Below are 24,039 nucleotides of genomic sequence, written 5' to 3'. Positions count from 1 at the left end.
AAAAAAATCATGGGCCAGGTGCAGTGGCTCACGGCTATAATCCCAGCACTTTGGGAGGCCGAGGTGGGCAGATCACTTGAGGTGAGGAGTTCAAGACTGGCCTGGCTCACATGATGAAACCCCGTCTCTACTAAAAATACAAAAATTAGCCAGGCATGGTGGTGGGCACCTGTAATCCCAGCTACTCGGGAGGCTGTGGCAGAAGAATCGCATGAACCCAGGAGGTAGAGATTGCAGTGAGCCGAGATTGCACCACTGCACCCAGCCTGGATGGATGACAGAGCAAGACTCCATCTCAAAAAAAAAAAAAAAAAAAAAAAAGGTTAAGTTTGTCCAATTCATCAATTTATTCAAATAATGTTTAACCAGTACCTACATGCAATCTACTCTGCTAATTACTGGAAATGTAAAGACAGATACAATGTCTCTAAAATTTGGAATGTGTCTGTGTAAGAATTTAAAGCATAAAGAAATGCCCCTCAATATAATGATATAACTTGTTGAATTAAAATAGTTCAGCTGTCAGTTATTGAAAACTAGTAAAAAGACTTAACCTTCACCACAATCTTCAGTAAAATTTAGAATGAGACTTACTTCTACTTATAGTCTTGGTTTAAAAAGCATAGTACACTACATCAAGTAGGCCCTAAGCATTCATATTTCTTTGCAGAATAAATATGCTATGGTCCATTTCTCAGCAGTCTAACTCTGTAAGGCAGTTCTTATATTTTAAGTGTCTAAAACATGTGTTTTCTTGATATGGGAGGAAATACTGAATTATTCATAACACAGATGAAAGTATTTTTCATCTACTTATATCCAGCCTTCTTAAAAAGCATGCCTTCAACCCCCATTTGCATAGCTCCTCTGCTAAATGTTAGCCATTCCCTCTTATGAATGTACTGCCCTCTTTGTCTGAAGGCATCTGTCTCCATCAACATTTCATTTCTTACAGGAGCAGGGGCAGTGAGCTCTCCAGTTCATTCAACCTTTAGTAGAGGAAGGGGCCCCTCACAGCTCCTAACTTAGCCTTCTGGTACTCTTAGCAGAGTCTGCTACCCCAGGGCTGCAGAGTCTACCTGGGTTAGGTGCTAGTTGTTTACCAGGGTTCAGCATCAGTCTGAACTGAGCTTCTATACAGCAAGTGGCCTCCCAAATGCCTTAGTGGTTTCTGGTTACACCTGGGGAACAGGGTCCTTAATCTCCTAAAAGAATATTTTCATACTGATAGTTATTTTATCCACGTAAAATAAATCACTCATTTAATTAAATGGTTTTATAAAAGAAAAATTATTTATAAAAGAAAAACTATTATAAATAAATAATAAAACTCATAATGAAATTAAATATTTATTTGAATTTCTCCTGGTAATAGCACTCAACAAATAAGAAAAACCAAGCTGTGAGGTTTTGTTTTAAATGTAGCCATTTTTCAAAAGGTAAAAAGTTGGCTTCTATATTTAATGGCAAGCAGGACATCTTCTATTTTAAAATTAACATTCAAAAAGTAGTAAAATATACACTATCATGAACACGATGTGTTTTATAGAATGGATTCATGTCTGAATGCTAATCTGAATGTGGAAGAAATATATTATCTGTTAAAAACCACACTGGAAAAATGTTCTTTTTTATAAAAAGTAGCTTGAAGTAAAAAGGAACTTGCTAATAAAGCCAGTAAACTTTCACACATGGGATTTTTAAAAAATCTCCACCCATCCCACCTCTGGAAAAAAAAAAAAAAGAAAGAAAGAGAAGAATAAAAGAAAGAAAAAGAAAAAACCCATATGGTCAATTTGAGTAGAGCCATTCATTACATGACTGCTCATTCTGTACAATGTGGAAGGCTGGTTATTTAGGAAATATTTCGTTTCCTCAAGTGCATCTTTTGAAGATTTGCCTAGTAAAACTGCAATATCATATACAAAACACTTAACACAAGACATGCAATAACAAAGCTAAATCATTCCAGTGTAAAGTTTTTAAAACTACTTTTAAAACTTTTGTTTCACCAAGAAATAAAGATGTAAAATACAGTAGCATTCTTGTTCTCCAACAGTATGCATTGTATGCTTTTGTTATTTGGCAAATCTTTTGGAGTCGAACAAAAATAATGGTCTAAACAATATTTCTTCTGTCATTATAATACGATTCCTGGGCAGAACAGTAAGATGTAGAGGAAGAGTTAGATTTTTGGAAGCTTTGGTGCGTTAACCACAGGATTTGCCTCGTGCAAGTATCTCCTCCCTGCACTCTTGTAATCATAGGTACAGCCATGAGTTTCTGCATAACGATGAGATGCACAGAAGTTGTTTCCACATCTAAAGCACAAAAAAAGTTTACATGAATAGTTGTATTTCTATGAAAGGCTCATCTGTCTGGGAGACAGGAGCTTGACTTCAGGTAGTCCAACAGGGGCCTTTTGGTTCTTTTTAGCAATTTCACTGCTGACATTTCCCTTCCATTCGTAAACAAGTATAAATACCCCCAAAAAGAACAAGTTAATTGTCTATGAATATGACAATTTATGATAAAGAAGTCATTATTGACTGAAACAGGGTAGACCAGGCGCGGTGGCTCAAGCCTGTAATCCCAGCACTTTGGGAAGCCGAGGTGGGTGGATCTCGAGGCCATCCAGGCCAACATAATGAAAACTCATCTCTATTAAAAATACAAAAATTAGCTGGGTGTGGTGGTGTGCATCTATAGTCCAGCTACTTGGGAGGCTGAGGCAGGAGAATCGCTTGAACCCAGGAGGTGGAGGTTGTAGTGAGCCAAGATCGTGCCACTGCACTCCAGCCTGGTGACAGAGAGAGACTCAATCTCAAAAAGCAAAAAGCAAAAAAAAAAAAAAAAAAAAGAATGAAACAGGGTATAGAACTCTATCAGTAGTAAAATTGCAAAAAGCCGATAAATATGCCCATCGTTTCTCTTATACCTAGTAAACCTAAAATAATTCTGAATTTCTGAGGAATTCTGTCTCATGATAAAATTAAAATAGTAAAACCTAACTATGCCATGAAAGGATTTTTAAAAATATTTCTAGTAGCAAAATAGGTTGTTTTCATTTGAACTGAATACACTCTAAAAAGCAGGGATTGGGATGGGTGTGGTGGCAGCTCACACCTGAAATTCCAGCACTTTGGGAGGCAAAGGTGAGAAGATCACTTGAGGCCAGGAGTTTGAGACCAGCCTAGGCAATATAGTGAGATCTGTCTCTACAAAAAATTTAAAAAATTAACCAGGTATGATGCCACATGCTTATAGTCCTCACTATTAGGGAGGCTGAGGCAGGGGGATCGCTTGAGCCCAAGACATCAAGGCTCCAGTGAGCTATGATTACAGTACTGGAAAAAAAAAAAAGGCTGCAGCAGCAGTTATTTTAATTCAAGCCTAGCCTCAATCTAAGGGCAGACATCCAAGATAATATGACATAACATCCTTGGAGGATATCAATCAATACTAATGAAATAAATAATTACAGTAAGAAAAAGGTCATACTTTTTGGAAATATATTATTCATCTATTTTATATTAACTTTTAATTTTTTAATTAAATTTTTAATAGAATATTCAGGGAGGGGTTCTTCCAAGGTACCACTCAAACAAAATCCAAGCAGGTTCATCATAAGACAAAAAAGGTACACTCTCAGATTGATTTAAATCTCCTAACTTAAAGGACAAGGAAGGATCTGTTTTTGTCTTTTGGAAACCCATGAGCTATCTACTTGTTCTTTACTTCAGCCAATTCGAAGTTCAACTGAAGATAGCTATTTGAACATCATCTTAATGATGTTATAAACAAGCAATTTAAATATTTTATTTTGCATAATCCCCAAGCTGGGTTATCAGAGAGAAAGCATCTGAGCTTCTCCAGCTCGCCAACCTGCCTGCATTCGTAGCTACTAGCCAGTCCTGTTTTCTTTCCACAAAGAAAACAATGATTTGTTGTTTTCTTCTTTGTCTGAAGAGGGGCTTTCACAGGTGGGAGGTGATGAGTAGTACATTCTCCTGTTTAGAGAAAGGACACCTTGATTAACACAGGCATAAAATCCTAAACATGAAATATTATTAAGCAAAACACAAAACATAGTCCTATCAAAGTAAATATCTATGCCATAAAAATTAATTTGTGCTATTTTTATATCTAAAATTACTTATAAAATCTACAGGTCAAGTTGCAGTGGAACTATTTCTTTTAAGATGTGGCAGGTTTCCAAACACCGCATATTCTCACTCATAGGTGGGAACTGAACAATGAGAACACATGGACACAGGAAGGGGAACATCACACTCTGGGGACTGTTGTGGGGTGGGGGGAGGGGGGAGGGATAGCTTTAGGAGATACACCTAATGCTAAATGACGAGTTAATGGGTGCAGCACACCAGCATGGCACATGTATACATATGTAACTAACCTGCAGATTGTGCAGATGTACTTAAAGCATCTACTTAAAACTTAAAGCATAATAATAATAAAATAAAAAATAAAAATAAAAATAAAATCATTGAAAAAAAAAGATGTGGTAGGTTTCCACTGATTAGAATTTATATTTTTAGAATTTTTTATACACACCATTTCCTGATTATTTCTAATGGTAATCAGTTTATATAAAGTACACCAAATTTTGACAGAGAATAAAGAAAAATGTCTGCTTCAAAATCATATTTCATGAAACCTCTGAGAACATGATTGCAATACAAATATTGTTTGTTCACACCAAAAAGGAGTACCAGAGTATCATGAAACATGCCTTTTAGTCCTATTATACCACAGACAGTAAGTTCATCAAACCATGAGCAAGTCATTTATTCTTTCAAAACTTCAATATGTTCATTTTTAACATAATAGAACATATATTTTTCTCTCTAGGTTAATAAGCACTTTAAGGTCAATTCAGTCCATATATGTAAAAAGCACTCTGAAAGTTTTAAGCATGTTATAATTACATAAAATGTCATATTAATAATAGTAACTAACACAGTACACAGCTCAATTTCACAGTACTACTAGTTTTCCAAAAATATTTACTGAATTCTGTATTACTGTATCAACTTGAGTTTTTACCTTAAAAATAAGAACACATCTGTTATTATATAAGAAAGAATTAAATCAATTTTTTTTTTTTTTGAGACAGAGTTTTGCTCTGTCGCCCAGGCCGCAGTGCAGTGGCACGATCCTGGCTCACTGCAAGCTCTGCATCTCGGGTTCAAGTGATTCTTCTGCCTCAGCCTCCCCAGTAGCTGGGACTATGGGCGCACGCCACCACGCCCAGCTTTTTTTTTTGTATTTTTAGTAGAGACGGGGTTTCACCATCTTGGTCAGTCTGGTCTGGTCTTGAACTCCTGACCTCATGATCCGCCCATCTCAGCCTTCCAAAGTGCTGGGATTACAGGCATGAGCCACCACGCCAGGCCAAATCAATTTCTTTAATTACTAAGTGAAATGTCTTTTAGAACTGATCAAAATGCCAACAAACCCCAGTCATAAGCAGAGAGGCTCAAAGTTCCTACCCATAGTTGATAAAGTAACAGTACAAATACACATGTGCTTGGTGTCACACAAAGGCTAAGAAGAGGCAAAGAAAGAATGCAAGAACAAGTGGAAGGAGTGAGGAAAAACTGGTAGTGTCAATGGTGCTGGGATCTTTTCTCCACTACTGAAAAAGGTTAGGAGGCCTAAGCTTGGTATTTATTTGGCAGCTGAAAGTCTGAAATTTCTTAAAGGGTTCAAAAAATTGGATTTACAATTAATTGGTTCTATGTCTTTTTTTTTTGTCACAACAGAGATTAGGTAATTTGTACACAAGCCCAGCAAAATTAAATCTTCTTTATTACCAGTCTAAAATACACTCCCAGATCTTGCCAAAACTAGAAACAAAATTTGAAACAACTGAGTGACTCCTAATGGTGCCTGGGTACCAACTCAGTTAATAAACGTTTTCTTTCTCAAGTGCACTTAGAGATACCAAGAACATCTCACAAAGGTGAGGGAGTAATTCCATTATTTAAAATATTTTTTAAAAGATACTTACTTGCACTTGCACAGGACACCAAAGAAAGGCATATATACAATGGTGGAAGAATTTCTGATGATAATTTAATTCACTGTAGTCACATTTTCATTTTTTTCTTTTCTTAGGGGATGCTTAACTTGATATTCTCCATACTTTTTTCATTCAAGAACTCTTGTGAGGCTGGGCGCAGTGGCTCACACTTGTAATCCTAGCACTTTGGGAGGCCAAGGTGGGCGAATCACCTGAGGTCAGTTCAAGACCAGTCAGGCCAACATGGTAAAACTCCGTCTCTACTAAAAATACAAAAATTAGCTGGGCATGGTAGCATGTACCTGTAGTCCCAGCTACTCAGGAGGCTGAAGCAGAAGAATCACTTCAACCCGGGAGGAAGAGGTTGCAGTGAGCCGAGATCGTGCCACTGCCCTTCAGCCTAACCAGGCAACAGGGCGAGACTCTGTCTAAAAAAAAAAAAACTCTTGCGAATGTGTAGAGACAGAGAATACATTAGTGACAGTAATGAGGCAGCACAAAAATATAAGTGCAGTACTCTATGAGAGCAGCTTCCATACATCCTTTTACCATTCAGAGAAAACTACTAGTCAACTACTGTGCGCTAGGAACCATCACTAAACATATTGATTCCCCACTATAAACAGGAAAAATCTAAATTCCTTAGACTGGCATTTAAGGTATTATTATGTCAATATAATGCCTTTCTAACTATCCAGAGACACTGTAATTTACCATGTCATACCTACCCTGAAGGATGTACCAAGTCCTTCCACATCTGCAATCTCTTCTAAAATAAACTCTACCTTGTCAACCCAGTAGAATTTGACTTATCCTGTAAGACATCATCAATTATCAACTCCTCTCTGAAGCCTTCTCTCAAATGTGTACTGAACAGATGAATAAAGAAAAAAACCCATAAAATCATATTGATGGGAAGAGTTGCTTTTCAGAACAAGATGAAAGGTACTTGAGGTAATTCACTTGTTTGCCATTTCCTAGTCTCAAATTTTATCTAACATCTAACAGGATCTACAAAAACTGACCCAACAGAAAGGCAGCAAAAAGTAATAAATTAGTGTTCCAGACGCAAGGCTGGCACTCGTCTGCCTAAAATCAATGGCTAAAACTATAATAATGAATACAGTTTCCAAGGGAAACCTTATAGTGAAAAGAATAGAGGACCAATGGAGGAATCTAGGAAGTCAATTAAATGAAACTTGTATCAAAATGTATACAGACTCTTCTAGATAATTCAAAATGATAGTTATTACGGTGAGAGAAAAATGGAAGCAAGTTACACAGCTGTACTGCAGCTAGCAGCTGATACTTCAAATCTAAATGAAATCAAACAAAAAAAGCATATATCTGGGGACAAGCAGAGGGCTGGTTAAAAAAAAAAAAAAGGCCGGAAGAAAACTGAGGTTAAGGCCGGGCACGGTGGCTCATGCCTGTAATCCCAGCACTTTGGGAGGCTGAGGTGGGCGGATCCCGAGGTCAGGAGATGGAGACCATCCTGGCTAACACAGTGAAACCCCGTTTCTACTAAAAATACAAAAAATTAGCCGGGCGTGGTGGCAGGCACCTGTAGTCCCAGCTGCTCAGGAGGCTGAGGCAGGAGAATGGCGTGAACCTGGGAGGTGGAGCTTGCAGTGAGCCGAGATTGTGCCACTGCACTCCAGCCTGGGAGACAGAGTGAGACTCCATCTCACAAAAAACAAACAAACAAAAACTGAGGTTAAAAAAAGATTAAAACAAAAGTAAAAATTTATAACAATGTAATAGCCTAGAATGTAAAAAAAAACTATTTCAAGAATGAAGGACACAAAAATCAAGTAAGATAAAGATATGGAGGCATCCAATGGATTTGAAATTATGGAGACTGTCAGTGACCACAGCAATAGCAGTTTCAGAAGAGCAGCGACATGAGAACCAGCACTGAAGGCTGAACTCGAGCTGAGTGAGTAGGGATGGCTGCAATGCAAATTTCCAAGATTAGCTGTGCGTTAGGGCAGGACAGAGTTATGTGTCAACGAAAAACAACAACTATAACATTAAAAGTCAGTAAATTACAGTAATAAAAACAATGTGATACTGGCATAAAACAGACACATAGACCAATGAGTAGACAGTCCAGAAACAAATCCTCATATACATGATCAAATAACTTTCAACACAGGTGCCAAGACCATTCAATGAGGAAGGACAGTGTTTCAACAAAAGTTAATAAGAAAATGGGATGTTCACATGCAAAAGAATGAAGTGGAACCCTTACTTTACACTCTATATTAAATCAAAATGGATCAAAGACCTAAACATAAGACCTAAAACTATAAAACTTCTAGAAGAAAAGATGGGGAAAAGCTTCATGGTATTGGATTTGGTGGTGATTTCTTGGATATGACACCAAAGGCACATGTAACAAAAGGAGAAAACAGACAAACTGGATTTCCTAATGTGTCAGGCATCGGATTTCCTAATGTGTCAGGCATTCTGGACTTTCCAGTGATGCCACTGAGATGGCACCTGTCAAAAGAGCAGTGGTTCCATTTCTAGATTGTGGATCTTCAGATAAATTCTGCCATTTTCATTTCACTTCCTGAAAGTTAGGGTCGGCTTGTGAAAAGTTGTTAAACAACATGCTAATGTGAAATGTCAACCCTCACTCTAAACTTTCCCCATTCAGAACATCAGATACTTCATTGGGTTTTATAGTGGCTTTCTGATTTTTGGTAGTCCATTGAAGAAGGGAGTTTGAAAGTTGTTGTATACTGTTAACCATTGTCCATGTACTGCCTGAAATACCATGATTGTTTATGGAAAGTATCTTTAATAAAGCTGATACAGTTTGGCTTGGGGGGAAAAAAAAAACATGAGAAGACATTTCTCCAAAGAAGATCTACAAATGGCCAATAAGCACATGAAACTACTCATTAGGAAATCAACTTCACTAATTAGGGAATCAATAATCAGTAACACTAATCATCACAGATACGCAAATCAAAACCACAGTGACATCACCTCACACCCATTAGGATGGCTACTAGCAAAAACATAGGAAAATAACAAGTGTTGCCAAGGATGTGGAGAAATTGGAATCCTTTTGCACTGTTGATGGAATGAAACATGGTACAGCAACTGTGGAAAACAATATGATGGTTCCTCAAAAAATTAAAAATAGAAATACCTTCTGATCCCGCAATTTCATTTCTGGGTATATATTCTAAAGAATTGAAAGTAGTGTCTCAAAGACATATATGTACACCCATGTTCACAGCACCATTATTCACAATAGCTAAAACATGAAAACAATACAACTGTCTATTAACGGATGAATGGATAAGCAAAATGTGGTGTGTGTGTGTGTATGTGACTATTGTGCGTGTGTGTGGGTACACACACACGCACAATAGAGTATCAGCTCCAAAAAGAAAATAATTTCTGATATATGCTACTACATGGGTAAACCTTGAGGACATTCTGATAAGTGAAATAAGCCAGTCATAAAAAAGACAAATACTGTTTGATTCCACTTACATAGGTACTTAGAGTATCTAAAAAATCATTGAATTAGGAAATGAAATGGTGGTTGCCAGGGTGGTGGGAGGGGGAAGAGTGTTTTAGTTTTGTAAGATGAAAAGTGTTCTAGAGAAAGATGGTGGTGATGGATCCCCAACAATGTGAAAGTCACTGAGCTTTATACTTAAAAATGGTTATGACAGTAAAATTTATGTTATGTTTATTTTACCACAGTACAAAATAATTGAAAAAATATGCAAACAGATCATGACTTTACAACCTTGGGCCTTACATAGGAATGAAAAACAAACCCTAAATGTCTTCAATAAAAACATAAAACCCACATGACAACCATAACAAATAAGATATCTTTTAAAACCTTGAGGCTACAAAGATGGCACATCTTTGGTAACGAGTTTCCCATCCCTGGTCTGGGTATTAAAACATTTAAAAAGATGGCTTCCTTCCCCCTTGAAAATAATGATTGGCCGGTGCATCTTTAATGTGTTACCATACTGGTAGAAAGAAGTGCTAATGTTATAGTCACTTCCACTACTAGGCCTTGGAAAGGGCTGGCCCTACAGACTGTCCCTTTCTTTTATCCAGAAATGAACAGTTCATCAAAAAGATTCTTACCACCACCTCTGATGTTTGGCCACGATGTTGAAAGACATCTTTCTAGGGTAGTTCTTCAAAACCCACATGGCTCTAGAGTGGCCAGCAACTAAGGTGGCTGGGAACTACATGTTCATTCTTCAATAATCTTGTGGGTTTTTTTGACATAGATAACCCCTCTTCCAAGATAATATATTTCAATTTCAATTTTTGTTTTATTCTTTATATATGTCCTACAGTCCTATCTCATAATTATTTTCTTAATTGGAAAAAGCATTTAGAGACAGAATTTACTCTGTACATGCCACAGAGAAGGTTCTTCCCATTTCTCTTTGAAAATTCAACCGGATGCATAATTATGTAATTATCAGCCTTGTATTGTTTTCAAAATTATCTGTAGCTTACCTATGCTTTTCTCTGCTGCTGCATTATTTCCATTCATTCCAACACCATGGGTAGACTACAATTAAAACACAAAACATCTATAGAGGTGAGTCAAAGAAGAATAGAAATAATCAACAAACATGAAATACTTGTATTTTATCACTAAGATGCTGTTGGACTTTCATTTTAAATTATTTAATCCAATTTTTGTTTAATTAAATTAACTCAGAACCTGATTCCACATCTAGCAATATCGTGCTTATTATTTAAGAGGGTAAAATTTGCCGGGTGCTGTGACTCACGCCTGTAATCCCAGCACTTTAGGAGGCTGAGGTAAGAGGATTGCTTGAGCCTGGGACGTCGTGGCTGCAGTGAGCTGTGATTGCACCACTGTGTTCCAGGAGTTTGAGAGCAGCCTGGGCAACATGGTAAAACCCCATCTCTACAAAGAATATAAAAGTTAGCCAGACATGGTGGCATGGGCCTGTAGTCCAGTGACTCAACAGACTGAGGTGGGAGGATTGCTTGAGCCCTGGAGGTCAAGGCTGCAGTGAACCATGATTATGCCACTGTGCTCCAGCCTGGGTGACAGAGTGAGACTCTGTCTCAAAAAAAAAAAAAAAAAAAAAGGCCGGACGCAGTGGCTCACGCCTGTAATCCCAGCACTTTGGGAGGCCGAGGCGGGTGGATCAAGAGGTCAGGAGATCGAGACCATCCTGGCTAACACGGTGAAACCCCGTCTCTACTAAAAATACAAAAAATTAGCCGGGCTGGTGGCGGGCGCCTGTAGTCCCAGCTACTCGGGAGGTTGAGGCAGGAGAATGGCATGAACCCGGGAGGCAGAGCTTGCAGTGAGCCGAGATAGCGCCATTGCACTCCAGCCTGGGTGAAAGAGCGAGACTCCGTCTCAAAAAAAAAATAAAAAAGGGAGAGAGAGAGTAAAATTTGATGACTCAAATAAAAAGTTCTTACTTGGGATGGAAAGAAACATTAAAAATATTTAGCATTTAAAAATACATATTTTTAATATGAATTTAAAAATACAGGTGTATTGGCATGTCCCTATATTCCCAGCTACTCAGGAGGCTAAGGCAGGAGCATTGCTTGAGCCCAGGAGTTCGAGGAGTTCAACATATACATACATATCTGATAAACTGTTTACATTAACTTATGTTCAAATTACTGTTCTCATTTCAGGACTAAAACAGCATTCAAAATTCAACTATCAAGAAGATTTTGTACAAACTAAACATTTTCAGATAAATTTATGAAAATAATCTAATCTTAGCCTTCCTTATTTATGTAAACAAAAACCAAACTTTAAATAAGTTGAATCACTACAAGGATAACTACTAGAGCATGTTGAAAGGAAAATACTGACCAAAAAAACTCCTGTATGTTCTAACTGGGGAGAACTTTTCCTAAAGTTTTCTTCCTGAAAATGCTGGAGGTCTGTAGACAGCCCAGTTCCAGAGTTCTGAAGCCTGCCTGCCCCACGTGTGCTCTGTAATCTGTTTCTACTTGTGCTCCGCGCCAGTGAGGCAAGAAAACTGATACTATTTACACAACCAACAGGCTCTTTGGAAGCCTTTTTAGTCATTTCTGTGATATCCTGAGCCTCAACTTTGGAAATAACATCAGATCTTTTCCCAGGTGAATCAACTTTAACACCTTGAAAGCAAGTAGTCCTAGAGGAAGAAGAATCAGTTATGTTTCGAACATTCAGTGACTGAGAAGAAGGCTGTAGCTTCCCAAACTCAAAACATTTGGACTGTTTCTCTGGTTTCACCAGAGAATTATGTAGCGACATTGGTGCAGAACAGCGAAGAGGTGACAAGAGTCTATTCTTGTGAGGACTTAATTCCCGGTAGTTAAGAACTGAAGTCTCTACTGATTCCCCATTCAGCACTCCTGCAACATGCTTGAGATGCTGCTCTGGAGCTTTCAACCCTTTGTCAGCATTAGTGAGTAACAACTCCGGATTCCCTTTGCATGCACCTTCTAAGCCGCTGCTCTGTTCATCAGCATTTCCTTCTGCAAATGAAGCCAGTGAGCCCACTTTAGGTAGAAGTGATTCTTCGGTTACACATTCTTCTGAAGGTAAGACAATGTCCTCATTACTAGATGGCAAGTTTCCTAAAAAATGTTTTGTTTGCCTAGGCAGGGATGATCCAAGATGGAGAACAGAGTCAGCAAGCTCCTGGTCATTTCCCAACTCCAAATGGGGTATCTGAGGAGGTAGTTTGACGTTGCTACTGGAGTGAGACAGTGTGTTATTCTCCCAGCTATTATCTTCCTTAAGAAATTCACCAGTGATAGAAGATATGGATCTCTCAGCAGAGAGTTGAGTTGCCAAACTTGAAATTCCATTCCTGGAGATTTCGGGCAGATATGCATTCCCAAAAGCAGGTGAACAAGATTGACCAATGTTGGGGAGGACCCTTAACAATCGGTGGCGAGATGGTGCAGTGGAACCACTAGAAGGTCGAGGAGCTATAGGTGGGTGAGGTTTTATCTTGACAGCTTTCTTAGGCTAAAAGGAATGAATATACAGTTTCTTTACACAGTCGTTTTCTCTGCCCATTAACAAAAATTAGCGAAGGAAGAAAATGTTACTTACCATAACATACTAGCATTTTTACTATCTCAATTTAAAATGTTTAAGAAGAATAAAATCTTAAGATTATGATAGAGAAGATGCTATTTTCCTTCACTGAGTATACTTTTCTGGGAATATTAAAGAAAAATAATTTTGTTTTATTTCCTTACTGCTGTTTCTCAGAGTTTTACTACAAAGAAAATGAACTGATTATATTAGATATGACATTGCTGACCTATTTTAGATCTCCAACAATTTTTCCTACTATGTTGAATAAATGTTTCATTGGACTGGTACACAGAAAAAAAGTTATCAATCCTAAAAAAAAAAAAAAAAAAAGAGTTAAAAGGGCTAAACTGCTATCCTTGAAAAGACTTGCTGACAACACTGGCCTTTGGCTGGCTTTTGGGAACATCTATTTCAGGAGGTTCAGGAGGGTTCCCATGAACCTAACTGATAAGAGTGGTTCATTGTGCCAAACTATTTATGCAATAATACAGTTCATGCCGAACATTTGCTTTCCTTTTGGGAATCTGAACTGTAAACGCTAGGCAGAGGGTGCCTACAATGAAGAGGCCCAGTAAAATCCCTGGGCACAGAGTCTCTAATGAGCCTCCCCGGTAAACAACATTTCACATATATTGTTACAACTCATTGATAGAGGACTAAGCACATCTCATGAGACTCCACCGAAAGAGGGCTCTAGGAAGCTTGCACTTGGTTTCCTCCAGACATGGCTCTATGCACCTTTTACCTTTGCTGATTTTGCCTTGTATCTTTTTGCTGTAACAAGTACAACTATATACAACAACATACTACAGCCCTGTGAATCTTCCTAGCAAACCATCACACCTGGGGTGGTCTTGGTGCCCTCTGGCACAGTAGATTTTAATAAAAGTACCATAAAAATTCAAGATCTTATAAATAAAGTTGAGAATAAACATAAGAAATCTTAGCTCTTAAAAATAAGCAAAAATGGTAGCAAGCAGGCATGAGGATGGGATGGAATATCTTATGACATACCAATGTTCCCACTTACAGAAAATATAAAATATATGAAAATATAAGAAAAGCTGGATAATTCAGTGGATACCAACTGAGGCAAGAAAAATTAGAGGAGCTAAGAAGGAAGAACCTTGGAAAGATGAGCTGGCTCCTATAGAAGTTTTTATCCTAGAGACAGAGTTGTCACCTAGGCTGGAGTGCAATGGCACAATCTCGGGCCTCCACCTTCCGGGTTCAAGCAATTCTCTTGCCTCAGCCTCCTGAGTAGCTGGGATTACAGGCACCCGCCACCATGTCCAGCTAATTTTTGTATTTTTAGTAGAGATGGGGTTTCTCTATGTTGGCCAGGCTGGTCTCGAACCCCTGACCTCAGATGATTCACCCATCTCGGCCTCCCAAAGTGCTGGGATTACAGGTGTGAGCCACCACACCTGGCCCAATCTGCAATTCTTTATCCAGCAAAAAATTCTTCAAAAATGAAGGATATGACTTCTGGGCTGTCGAAATTAATGACAGCTGCCTAAAACTGAATTTCTCCATGCTCCAGAAAAACTACACAGATCAACAACATACACAAATAAAATCACTCATAACCCATGCATCAGAAAAACTGGGAGACATATAATATGAACTTCAAAATATTCCCCAATCCAAGAAACTCATCTGCAAAGCCTATGCCTGTGGTGAGAGACAGGCAAAAGTATGGAGCTTCACCAAAAAAAAAAAAAAGGGAAAAAAAATAAAGAAAGGAAAGGAGAGGTTTGCATAACCTACAGCTGATGGAACAAAGAAAAATCCACAAAAGACAAAATCCCACTTGATTATGAAGATACTAAAAATAGGTCTAAGATATGGGATATCAAACACAGGCTACTGAGAAATTAAAAGGAAGTAACTTTATTTTTATGTGTATTTTTTGAGACAGGGTCTGGCTCTGTTACCCAGGCTAGAGTGCAGTGGTACAATAATGGCTCACTGCAGCCTCACCCTCCCAAGGTCAATCGATCCTCCGAGCAGCTGGGACTACAGACACACATCACCATGCCCAGTTAATTTTTATATTTTTTGTAGAGATGGGGTCTCCCTATGTTGACAGGCTGGTCTCAAACTCCTGGATTCAAGTGATCCTCCCACCTCGGCCTCCCAAAGTTCTGGGATTATAGGCATGAGCCACCACACTGGGCATTAAAGTTGTTCAGGATAAAGGAGGTAGCTTCAAGAAGACATCACTTTTTGAAGGGAGAAGGGGTAAATTGAAAGGAAAAGGCAACCATTGAGACTTTGACAGTAAAAGTAAAGAAAGAAACAGGAAAGGGAAAGTAAGGATCCTACAAAAACAATAGTGAATCACAAATCAGAAAACATACTGACGTTGCCCTCCAATAAGAGTGTCATTGATTTGAGCCAGGCATGGTGGCTCATAACTATAATCCCAGCACTTTGGGAGGCCAAGGTGGGAAGACTGCTTGAGTTCAGGAGTTCGAGACCAGCCTAGAAAACATGAGAAAAACCCATCTCTATCAATAATACAAAAAAATTAGCTGGGCATGGTGGCAGGAGCCTGTGGTCCCAGCTACTTGGGAGGCTGAGGTGGGAGGATCGCTTCAGCTCAGGAGGCAGAGGTTGCAGTGAGTCAAGATCATGCCACTACACCCCAGCCTGGGTGATAGAGCAATACCCCATCTCAAAAAATAAAAATAAATTAATTTTTAAAATAACAAATAAAAAAATGTGTCATTGATTTAAAAAACCTGATTTCACTACACCAAAGGAAGAGGATGCTCTTGAAATAAGAAACTTACTTCCCTACACAAAATCCTCACTTCTGTGTATTCATATATAACTGTTAATACTCATCTAAGTAAATAAAATTATGGAAAATACAATTAGAAAATAAATAGAAAAAGGCGACCAAATCCATGTAAAGCTGCTATAAAAATAAAACAGAAAATGAGAATCAGAACATTTTAGCTAATGAAAATCTCCCTAAAACAATGAAACAAAAGAAAACTCCATCACAATACCCCAACTTAAATTAAGTATCTTTTAGTATTTGCAGATATTTTTAAAAATCTCATCAAATCATAAATGCAAAAACTTAAGGCAGAATGGATAAAAGTAATAGGAGGATATGAAATGAGAGCTGAGCAAACCCAGAAATACTCTGCAGAAAACAAAATCATCTCAGAAATGAAGACTAAATTACAAGGTGCCCACAGGAGACTAAAATTCTACTTAATAAAGAATACTGAGAAAAGGTATAGGCCGGGCGCGGTGGCTCACACCTGTAATCCCGGCACTTTGGGAGGCCGAAGTGGATCACAAGGTCAGGATATCGAGACCATCCTGGCTAACAGGGTGAAACCCTGTCTCTACTAAAAATATTTAAAAAATTAGCCGGGCGTGGTGGCAGGCACCTGTAGTCCCAGCTCGGGAGGCTGAGGCAGGAGAATGGTGTGAACCCAGAAGGCAAAGCTTGCAGTGAGCCAAGATCACCCCACTGCACTCCAGCCTCGGCGACAGAGCAAGACTCCATCTCAAAAAAAAAATACTGAGGAAAGGTATGAAAACAGCCAAAAGAATAAAAATAAAATAGAGAATCTAAAAGGATAAGAGAGAAGGTGGTTGTATATTAGACAAAGAAGTTCTAACAGGGCAGGGGGGTATCTCATGCTGCTGAGGTAGGAAGGTCACTTGAGCTCAGGAGTTCGAGGCTGCAGTGAGCTCAGGCTATGGCACTCCAGCCTGGGTGACACTGCAAGACCCTGTCTTTAAAAAAAAAAAAAAAAAAAAAGACGACGACGACGTTCTAACTTATGTATAAAATAAGCTCCAAAGGCCGGGTGCGGTGGCTCACGTCTGTAATCCCAGCACTTTGGAAGGCCGAGGCGGGCGGATCACCAGGTCAGGAGATCAACACCATCCTGGCTAACACGGTGAAACCCTGTCTTTACTAAAAATTCAAAAAATTAGCCGTGCGTGGTGGCGGGCGCCTGTAGTCCAGCTACTCCGGAGGCTGAAGTGGGAGAATGGCGTGAACCTGGGAGGCGGAGCTTGCAGTGCGCCGAGATCGCGCCACTGCACTCCAGCCTGGGCAACAGAGTGAGACTCCGTCTCAAAAAAAAAAAAAAAAATTCCAAAAAAGAAAACAAACAAAAAAACAAATAAAGGACTAAAATATATATATATAAATTCTAAGAAATCATCCTTAAATAAAAGACTTGAATCTTTATGTTAAAAAAAGCTCAAGTGTATAGTGAAAATTGACCCTGAAGAGTTAATTCCAAGATACATCCTAGTAAAACCACTACATTTAAAAGAAAAAAAAATCCTCATTTTCTCCAGACAAAAAAACCAGATCATTTACAGAGAAAAGAAAGATTGGTAATTAGATTTCTCAATGGCAATATAAAAAGCAAAACAACAGCAGAGCAAGATTTTAGACAAACTCAGGGAAAAGATGTGAACCAAACATTTTACATCCAGGCAAGCCATCGTGTAAGGATTAAGGCTAATGTTTCTAGCATTAAAAAAAGATGAATATTGAAGGTTATGGATATGCCAATTACACTGATTTGATGTTTACAAATTATATTCATGGATTAAATTATCACATGTACCATGAAAATATATCTATTATGTATCAATGAAAATAGGAAAATACCAAAATAGAAGAAAAACCTACAATTAATAACATACATAATGGTAAAAACAAATAAAAATGTTAAGTCTAAAGAAAAGGGTTTGAACATCGAAAAATTCAAGAATTACTGTACCTACAAGCCTTTCTTGAGGACTTCAGATGAGCTTCTTCTAACCAAAATGTATGGGGAAACCTACAGCAAAAAGACTGATCATAAGAATGGAATACAATTGGCCGGGCATGGTGGCTCATGCCTGTAATCCCAGCACTTTGGGAGCCCAAGGTGGGTGGATCACAAGGTCGGGAGTTCGAGACCAGCCTGGCCTGACCAACATGGTGAAGCCCCGTCTCTACTAAAGATACCAAAAAAAATTAGCCGGGTGTGGTGGCACACGCCTGTAATCCTAGCTACTCAGAAGGCTGAGGCAGGAGAATCGCTTCAACCCAGGAGGCACAGGTTGCAGTGAGCCAAGATCGTGCCATTGCACTCCAGCCTGGGTGACAGGGCAAGACTCCATCTCAAAAAAAATAAATAAATAAATAAAAAGGATGGAATATAATTAAAACTGAAATAAGAGTGAGTAGAAAGAAAAATGATTTGTAAAGGCTGTGTTTTCTTTAAAAAAGTAGAAAACATTTTTAATGAGAGGATGAAGAGAGGAGAAAAAAATAAGTTCACTGATTTTCATTTAGTAATTAGGAGTCAAAGGATATGTAAAGCTCACAAATAAAAGAGGAGAAGGTTAAATAAGGAAAAGGCAGATCAAGAACATGATAAATAGCATTAATGTAAAGTGCATCAATAAAACAAAATGCAAAAGCTTTCTGAAATACCAAAAAATACACACTTACACATTCATATATACAGATGCACACAAAAGAAAGCATAGAGAAAGAAACTGTAAGTATAACAAAATAAGACATTTAAGAGCAAATATGAAGTCATATCAATAAATATAAACGTGATTAAGTTACCTGTTTTAAAATTTCAAGCTGGCTCACAAAGCAAAAACCAACTCTATACTGTATATAAAGGAAATATGTAAAACGAAGTGACTTAAAAGTTAATAAATAGAGACATGGGAAAGGTATACTAAGCAAATGAAACCAAGAAGATACCAGTAGGTATGGGCCTGATATCAGGCAAGGAAAATTCAAGGGGAAAGTCAGTGAATGCGATAGAGATGAAACATTTCACCACTTTTGTAACTAGCAACACAGTGAAAATATAAGTTATTAATATTTATGTACCAAATGACACAACTACCACTTTCTTACAGCAAAAAGTATGGGAAATGAAAAGAGAAATACACAGAAAGCTACGAATAATAGACCTTCATCTATTACTGTTCTCATTCTAAGACAGATCAAGTTGACAAAAAAAAAAAAAAACTTTAATAAGGTCTATCTTATAAATATCTAGCAAACTTTTACCTTTTTGATAGAGAATAAACTGTCTTCTGAGGTATATATTCATGAAAAGTGCTATTAGATCCTAAAGAATAAAATACTATAAAGTAGAAATACAAACAACATTCTCTGAGTTCCATGCAATAAAACTAGAAATTAAAAACAATGAAAAATCAAGCCCGGCATGGTGCTGCACACATAGTCCCAGCTACGTGGGAGGCTGAAATGAGAAGATCCCTTGGTCCCAGGAGTTCAGTAACATAGTGAGACTCCCACCTCTAAAAAAAAAGAAAAGAAAAAGAAAACCCAAAAAGCCTCTACCACCAGAACATTTTCAAAATATATTAAAATACTCTTGGACTAATGAGGAAATACCAACTAAAATTGCAAATTTTCTTTAAAAAAAAAAAACGAAATAGAAACTACTACAAATTAACATTATGTGCCTTCTGATGTGTTGCACTGAGAAGAATAAATCATCTGTATAGTATTCCTACCAAAAATGTTCAACTTCCATCTAATCATAATGCAACAGCCAAATCTCCAAATTGAAGAATATTTTACTAAAAGGAGACTATGAAAACATTACAACAAAATGCAATGCATCATTCTTGATTGGATCCCAGATCAAAAACAATATAAAATGCTATTAAGCACATTATTAAGACCTGGGAAATATGAATATAGATGATACAATGTGTATCAATCATAAATGAGTATGGTAACTGTATCATAATCATGTAAAAGGTGGCCCTTATTCTTAGGAGATACATGATAAATAAAGTATTTAGGGGAAGTGTCATGATATCTAACTCGCAAATAGATCAGCTAAAAAAAAATCCAAACAGAAAGCAAATGTGGGAAAATATTAATTGATGAATCTAGTCTTATAACATTTCTAAATAATTAAACATTTCTCAGCCGGGCGCGGTGGCTCATGCCTGTAATCCCAGCACTTTGGGAGGCCGAGGCAGGCAGCTCACGGGGTCAAGAGATCAAGACCATTCTGGCCAACACGGTGAAACCCCATCTCTATTAAAAATACAAAAATTAGTTGGGCATGGTGGCGCACGCCTGTAGTCCCAGCTATTGCTACTCGGGAAGCTGACGGAGAATCGCTTGAACCCTGGAGGTGGAGGTTGGGAGGCTGCAGTGAGCCGAGACCACACCACTGCACTCCAGCCTGGGCAACAGCGAGACTCCATCTCAAAAAAAAAAAAAAAAAAAAAAAGAATTAAACATTTCTCAAAATTAACAAGGTAAAATAAGTTTTCAGACAAATGCTGAAAGAATTTATCATCAGGAACCCTAAATGAAAAGAAGTACTAGTACTAGAAGTCCTAGCTGGAGAAATCAGACAAGAGAAAGAAATAAAGGGCATACAAATTTGAAAGAAGGAAGTCAAATTATCCTTGATTGCAGATAATATGATCTTGTATTTGGAAAAACTGAAAGACTCCACCAAAAAACGATTAGAACTGATAAACACATTCAGTAAAGTTGCAGGATACAAAATCAACATACAAAACCCAGTAGCATTTCTATATACCAACAGTGAATAATCTAAAAAAATCAAGAAAGTAATCTCATTTACAATAACTACAAATAAAGTAAAATAAAATACCTAGGAATAAACTTATCTAAAGAAGTGAAAGATCTCTATAATGAAAGCTATAAAACATTGGACAACACAAAAAAATGAAAAAATATTCCATGTTCATAAGTTGGAAGAATTAATATTATTAAAATGTCCATACCGCCCAAAGCAATCTACAAATTCAACATAATCTCTATCAAAATACCAATGACATTTTTCACAGAAACAGAAAAAATAATCCTAAAACGTACATGGAACCACAAAAGACACAGAATAGTCAAAGCCATCTAAGCAAAAAAAAAAAACAAAACTGGAGGAATCACAATTATCTGACTTTAAATTATACTACAAAGCTACAGTAACCAAAACAGCACAGTACTGACATGAACACAGATGCACAACCAATGGAACAGAATAGAGAACCCAGAAACAAGTCCACATACCCACAGTGAACTTATTTTTGATAAAGGTGCCAAGAACATACACTGGGGAAAGGATAGTCTCTTCAATAAATAATGTTGGAAAAACTGGATCCACATGCAGAAGAATGAAATTAGACCCCTTATCTTTTACCATATACAAAAATCAAATCTAAATGAACTAAAGACTTAACTCTAAGATCTGAAACTATGAAACTACTAAAAGAAAACATTGAAAGTAGGGTCTCAAAGACATATTTGTATACTTATGTTCATAGCACCATTATTCACAATAGCCAAAAGATGGGGGCAATCCAAGTGTACACTGAGGAATGAATGGATTAAAAAAGTGTGGTATATAGCCATACAATGAAATATTATCCAGCCTTAAAAAGGAAGGAAATTCTGACACGTTATGACAATTTTACAAGATAAAAAACTTCTGGAGATTGGTTGCACAACAATGTGTTATACACTTAATATTACTGAACTGTTTGTACAGTTAAGATGGTTAAGATAATTTTATGTCATATGTATTTTACCACAAAAATAAAATTAAAAAAATTTTAATGGTAGAATCTAGATATTAGATAAATAAGTGTTCATGGTAAAATTCTTTCAACCTTACTGTATATTGGAAAAGAAAAATATAGATCAAAATTTCTCTCATGAATGAAATCATAATGCAAAAATCCTAAAGAAAATATTAATAATTTAAATTTAAAGAAATGAAAAGGAAAATACATCACAACCAAGAATCGTTCATTCTAACAATGCAATACTATTTCATATTTTTAAAAAATCAATTCATCACAATATCAGAATATTTTTATTCAGTGAAAAAATACTTATTTCTCTTTGGACTTCTTGACTATTAGTTACTTAGAAGTGTGTTATTTTCAAATATCAGAAGGTTTTCCACATATCTATTATTAATTTCTAATTTTATTCCATTGTAATCAGAGAGCATTTTTGTATTATTTGGAATCTTTTATAATTTATTTGAAACTGGTCCAGGCGCAGTGACTCATACCTGTAATCCCAGCACTTTGGGAGGCCAAGACGGGCGGATTGCTTGAGGTCAGGAGTTCAAGACCAACCTGACCAACATGGTGAAACCCCGTCTCTACTAAAAATACAAAAAATTAGCCAGGCATGGTGGCATGAGCCTGTCGTCCCAGCTGTTCAGGAGGCTGAGGTAAGACAATCGCTAGAACCTTGGAGGTAGAGATTGTAGTGAGCCGAGATTGTGCCACTGAACTTCAGTCTGAGGGACACAGCAAGATTCTGTCTCAAAAAAAAAAAAAGAAAATTGAACCTGTTTTATGGCACACAATATGGTTTACCCTGGTAAATGTTCTACATGCACTTAAAAAGAAATGTGTACTCTGCTGTTTTGGGTAGAGCATACTGTAAATGTCAGTTGGGTCAAGTAGGTTGATTAGTGTTGTTCAAGTCTCCTAAATCCTTCACTGATTTTCTATCTGTTCCATTGATTTTTGAGAGTGGGATGTAGAAATCTTTTAACAAAAGTATTTGTTTATTTCTTTGTAGTTTTTGCTTCATGTATTTTGAAGTTCTATTATTAGATGCATAAACATTTAGGACTGTGAAGAAAGGATTTTTTTTCTTAATAGAGCTAGGTCAATTGTTCCCCATCAGAAAAAAAAAAAAAAAAAAAGATCTTTACCCCACTTTACGTTATATCAAAAAAATTTCAGCTGGGTGCGGTGGCTCGCTCCTGTAATCCCAACACTTTGGGAGGCCAAGGTGGGAGGACTACCTGAGGTCAGGAGTTTGAGACCAGCCTGGCCAACATGGCAAAACCCCATCTCTACTAAAAACACAAAAATTAGCCGGGCATGGTGGCACATGCCTGTAGTCCCAGCTACTCAGGAGGCTGAGGCAGGAGAATCACTTGAACCAAGGAGGTGGAGGTTGCAGTGGGCCAATATTGTGCCACTGCAGTCCACCCTGGAGATACAGCAAGACTCCGTCTCAAAAAAAAAAAAAATTTTCAGCTGGACTAAACCTAAGTGAGAGAAAAACAATCATAAAGCTTTAAGACCTGTGGTAGGAAAATATTTCATCAAAAGGTTATCAAAAATGATAATCATAAAAGCAAGCTGGGCGCAGTGACTCATGCCTGTAATCCCAGCACTTTGGGAGGCCGAGGCGGGCGGATCACAAGGTCAGAAGTTCAAGACCAGCCTGACCAACAAGGTGAAACCCCGTCTCTACTAAAAATACAAAAATTAGTTGGGTGTGGAGATGCACACCTGTAATCCCAGCTATTTGGGAGGCTGGGGCAGGAGAATCACTTGAACCCAGGAGGTGGAGGTTGCAGTGAACAGAGATCATACCACTGCACTCTAGCCTGGGCAACAGGGTGAGACTCTGTCTCAAAAAAAAGAAAAAAAAAGCAAAGCTGATAAATTAGAATACAATTAAAAACATTCACCCAAAGAATAAGAAAGTAAAAGAACAAGCCACCATAGAGTGTTAGAAATATCTGCAACCCATATATCTGACAAAGGACTTGTATCCATAGTATATAAAGATGCCTAGAAATCAGTAAGCAAAAGGCAGAGAACTCAATTTAAAAATAAGCAAAAGACTTGAACAGGCACTTCACATAAAAAATGTATCTTAATGGTCAATAATCATATGAAAAGTCAGTATTATTCCTCATTAGAGAAATATAAAAGAAAACCATTTACACGGTCACCAGGATGGTTAAAATTAAAAGGACTGACAATATCAAGTGTTAGCAAGAATGAGGCATAAACTAGAACTCTCACGTTGCTGGGAAGAGTGTAAATT

General features: G+C 37.6%; 1 protein-coding gene across 13 annotated transcripts in view; it reads right to left on the bottom strand.

Moving 5' to 3' along the window:
• Nucleotides 1–1,338: 1,338 nt before the first annotated feature.
• The window catches only part of ZFAND4 (zinc finger AN1-type containing 4), a 67,768-nt gene continuing 45,067 nt past the window's right edge, over nt 1,339–24,039 (bottom strand). For 12 of the 13 annotated variants that reach the window (XM_054435258.2, XM_054435257.2, XM_054435259.2 and 9 more), the window contains 4 exons: nt 11,925–13,076; nt 10,565–10,619; nt 3,890–4,010; nt 1,339–2,321 (listed from right to left, as the gene is read on the bottom strand). In XM_054435258.2, coding sequence (XP_054291233.1) covers nt 2,186–2,321; nt 3,890–4,010; nt 10,565–10,619; nt 11,925–13,076 — 1,464 coding nt within the window. In that variant the 3' untranslated portion in view covers nt 1,339–2,185. The remainder of the gene's footprint in view (nt 2,322–3,889; nt 4,011–10,564; nt 10,620–11,924; nt 13,077–24,039) is intronic. The other variant, XR_008491896.2, reaches the window with a different exon arrangement.

This window comes from Pongo pygmaeus, chromosome 8 (genome assembly GCF_028885625.2).
Source record: "Pongo pygmaeus isolate AG05252 chromosome 8, NHGRI_mPonPyg2-v2.0_pri, whole genome shotgun sequence".
Taxonomy (NCBI): domain Eukaryota; kingdom Metazoa; phylum Chordata; class Mammalia; order Primates; family Hominidae; genus Pongo; species Pongo pygmaeus.
Note: the sequence above shows the minus strand (reverse complement) of the source record. Positions and strands in the feature narration are given on the sequence as shown.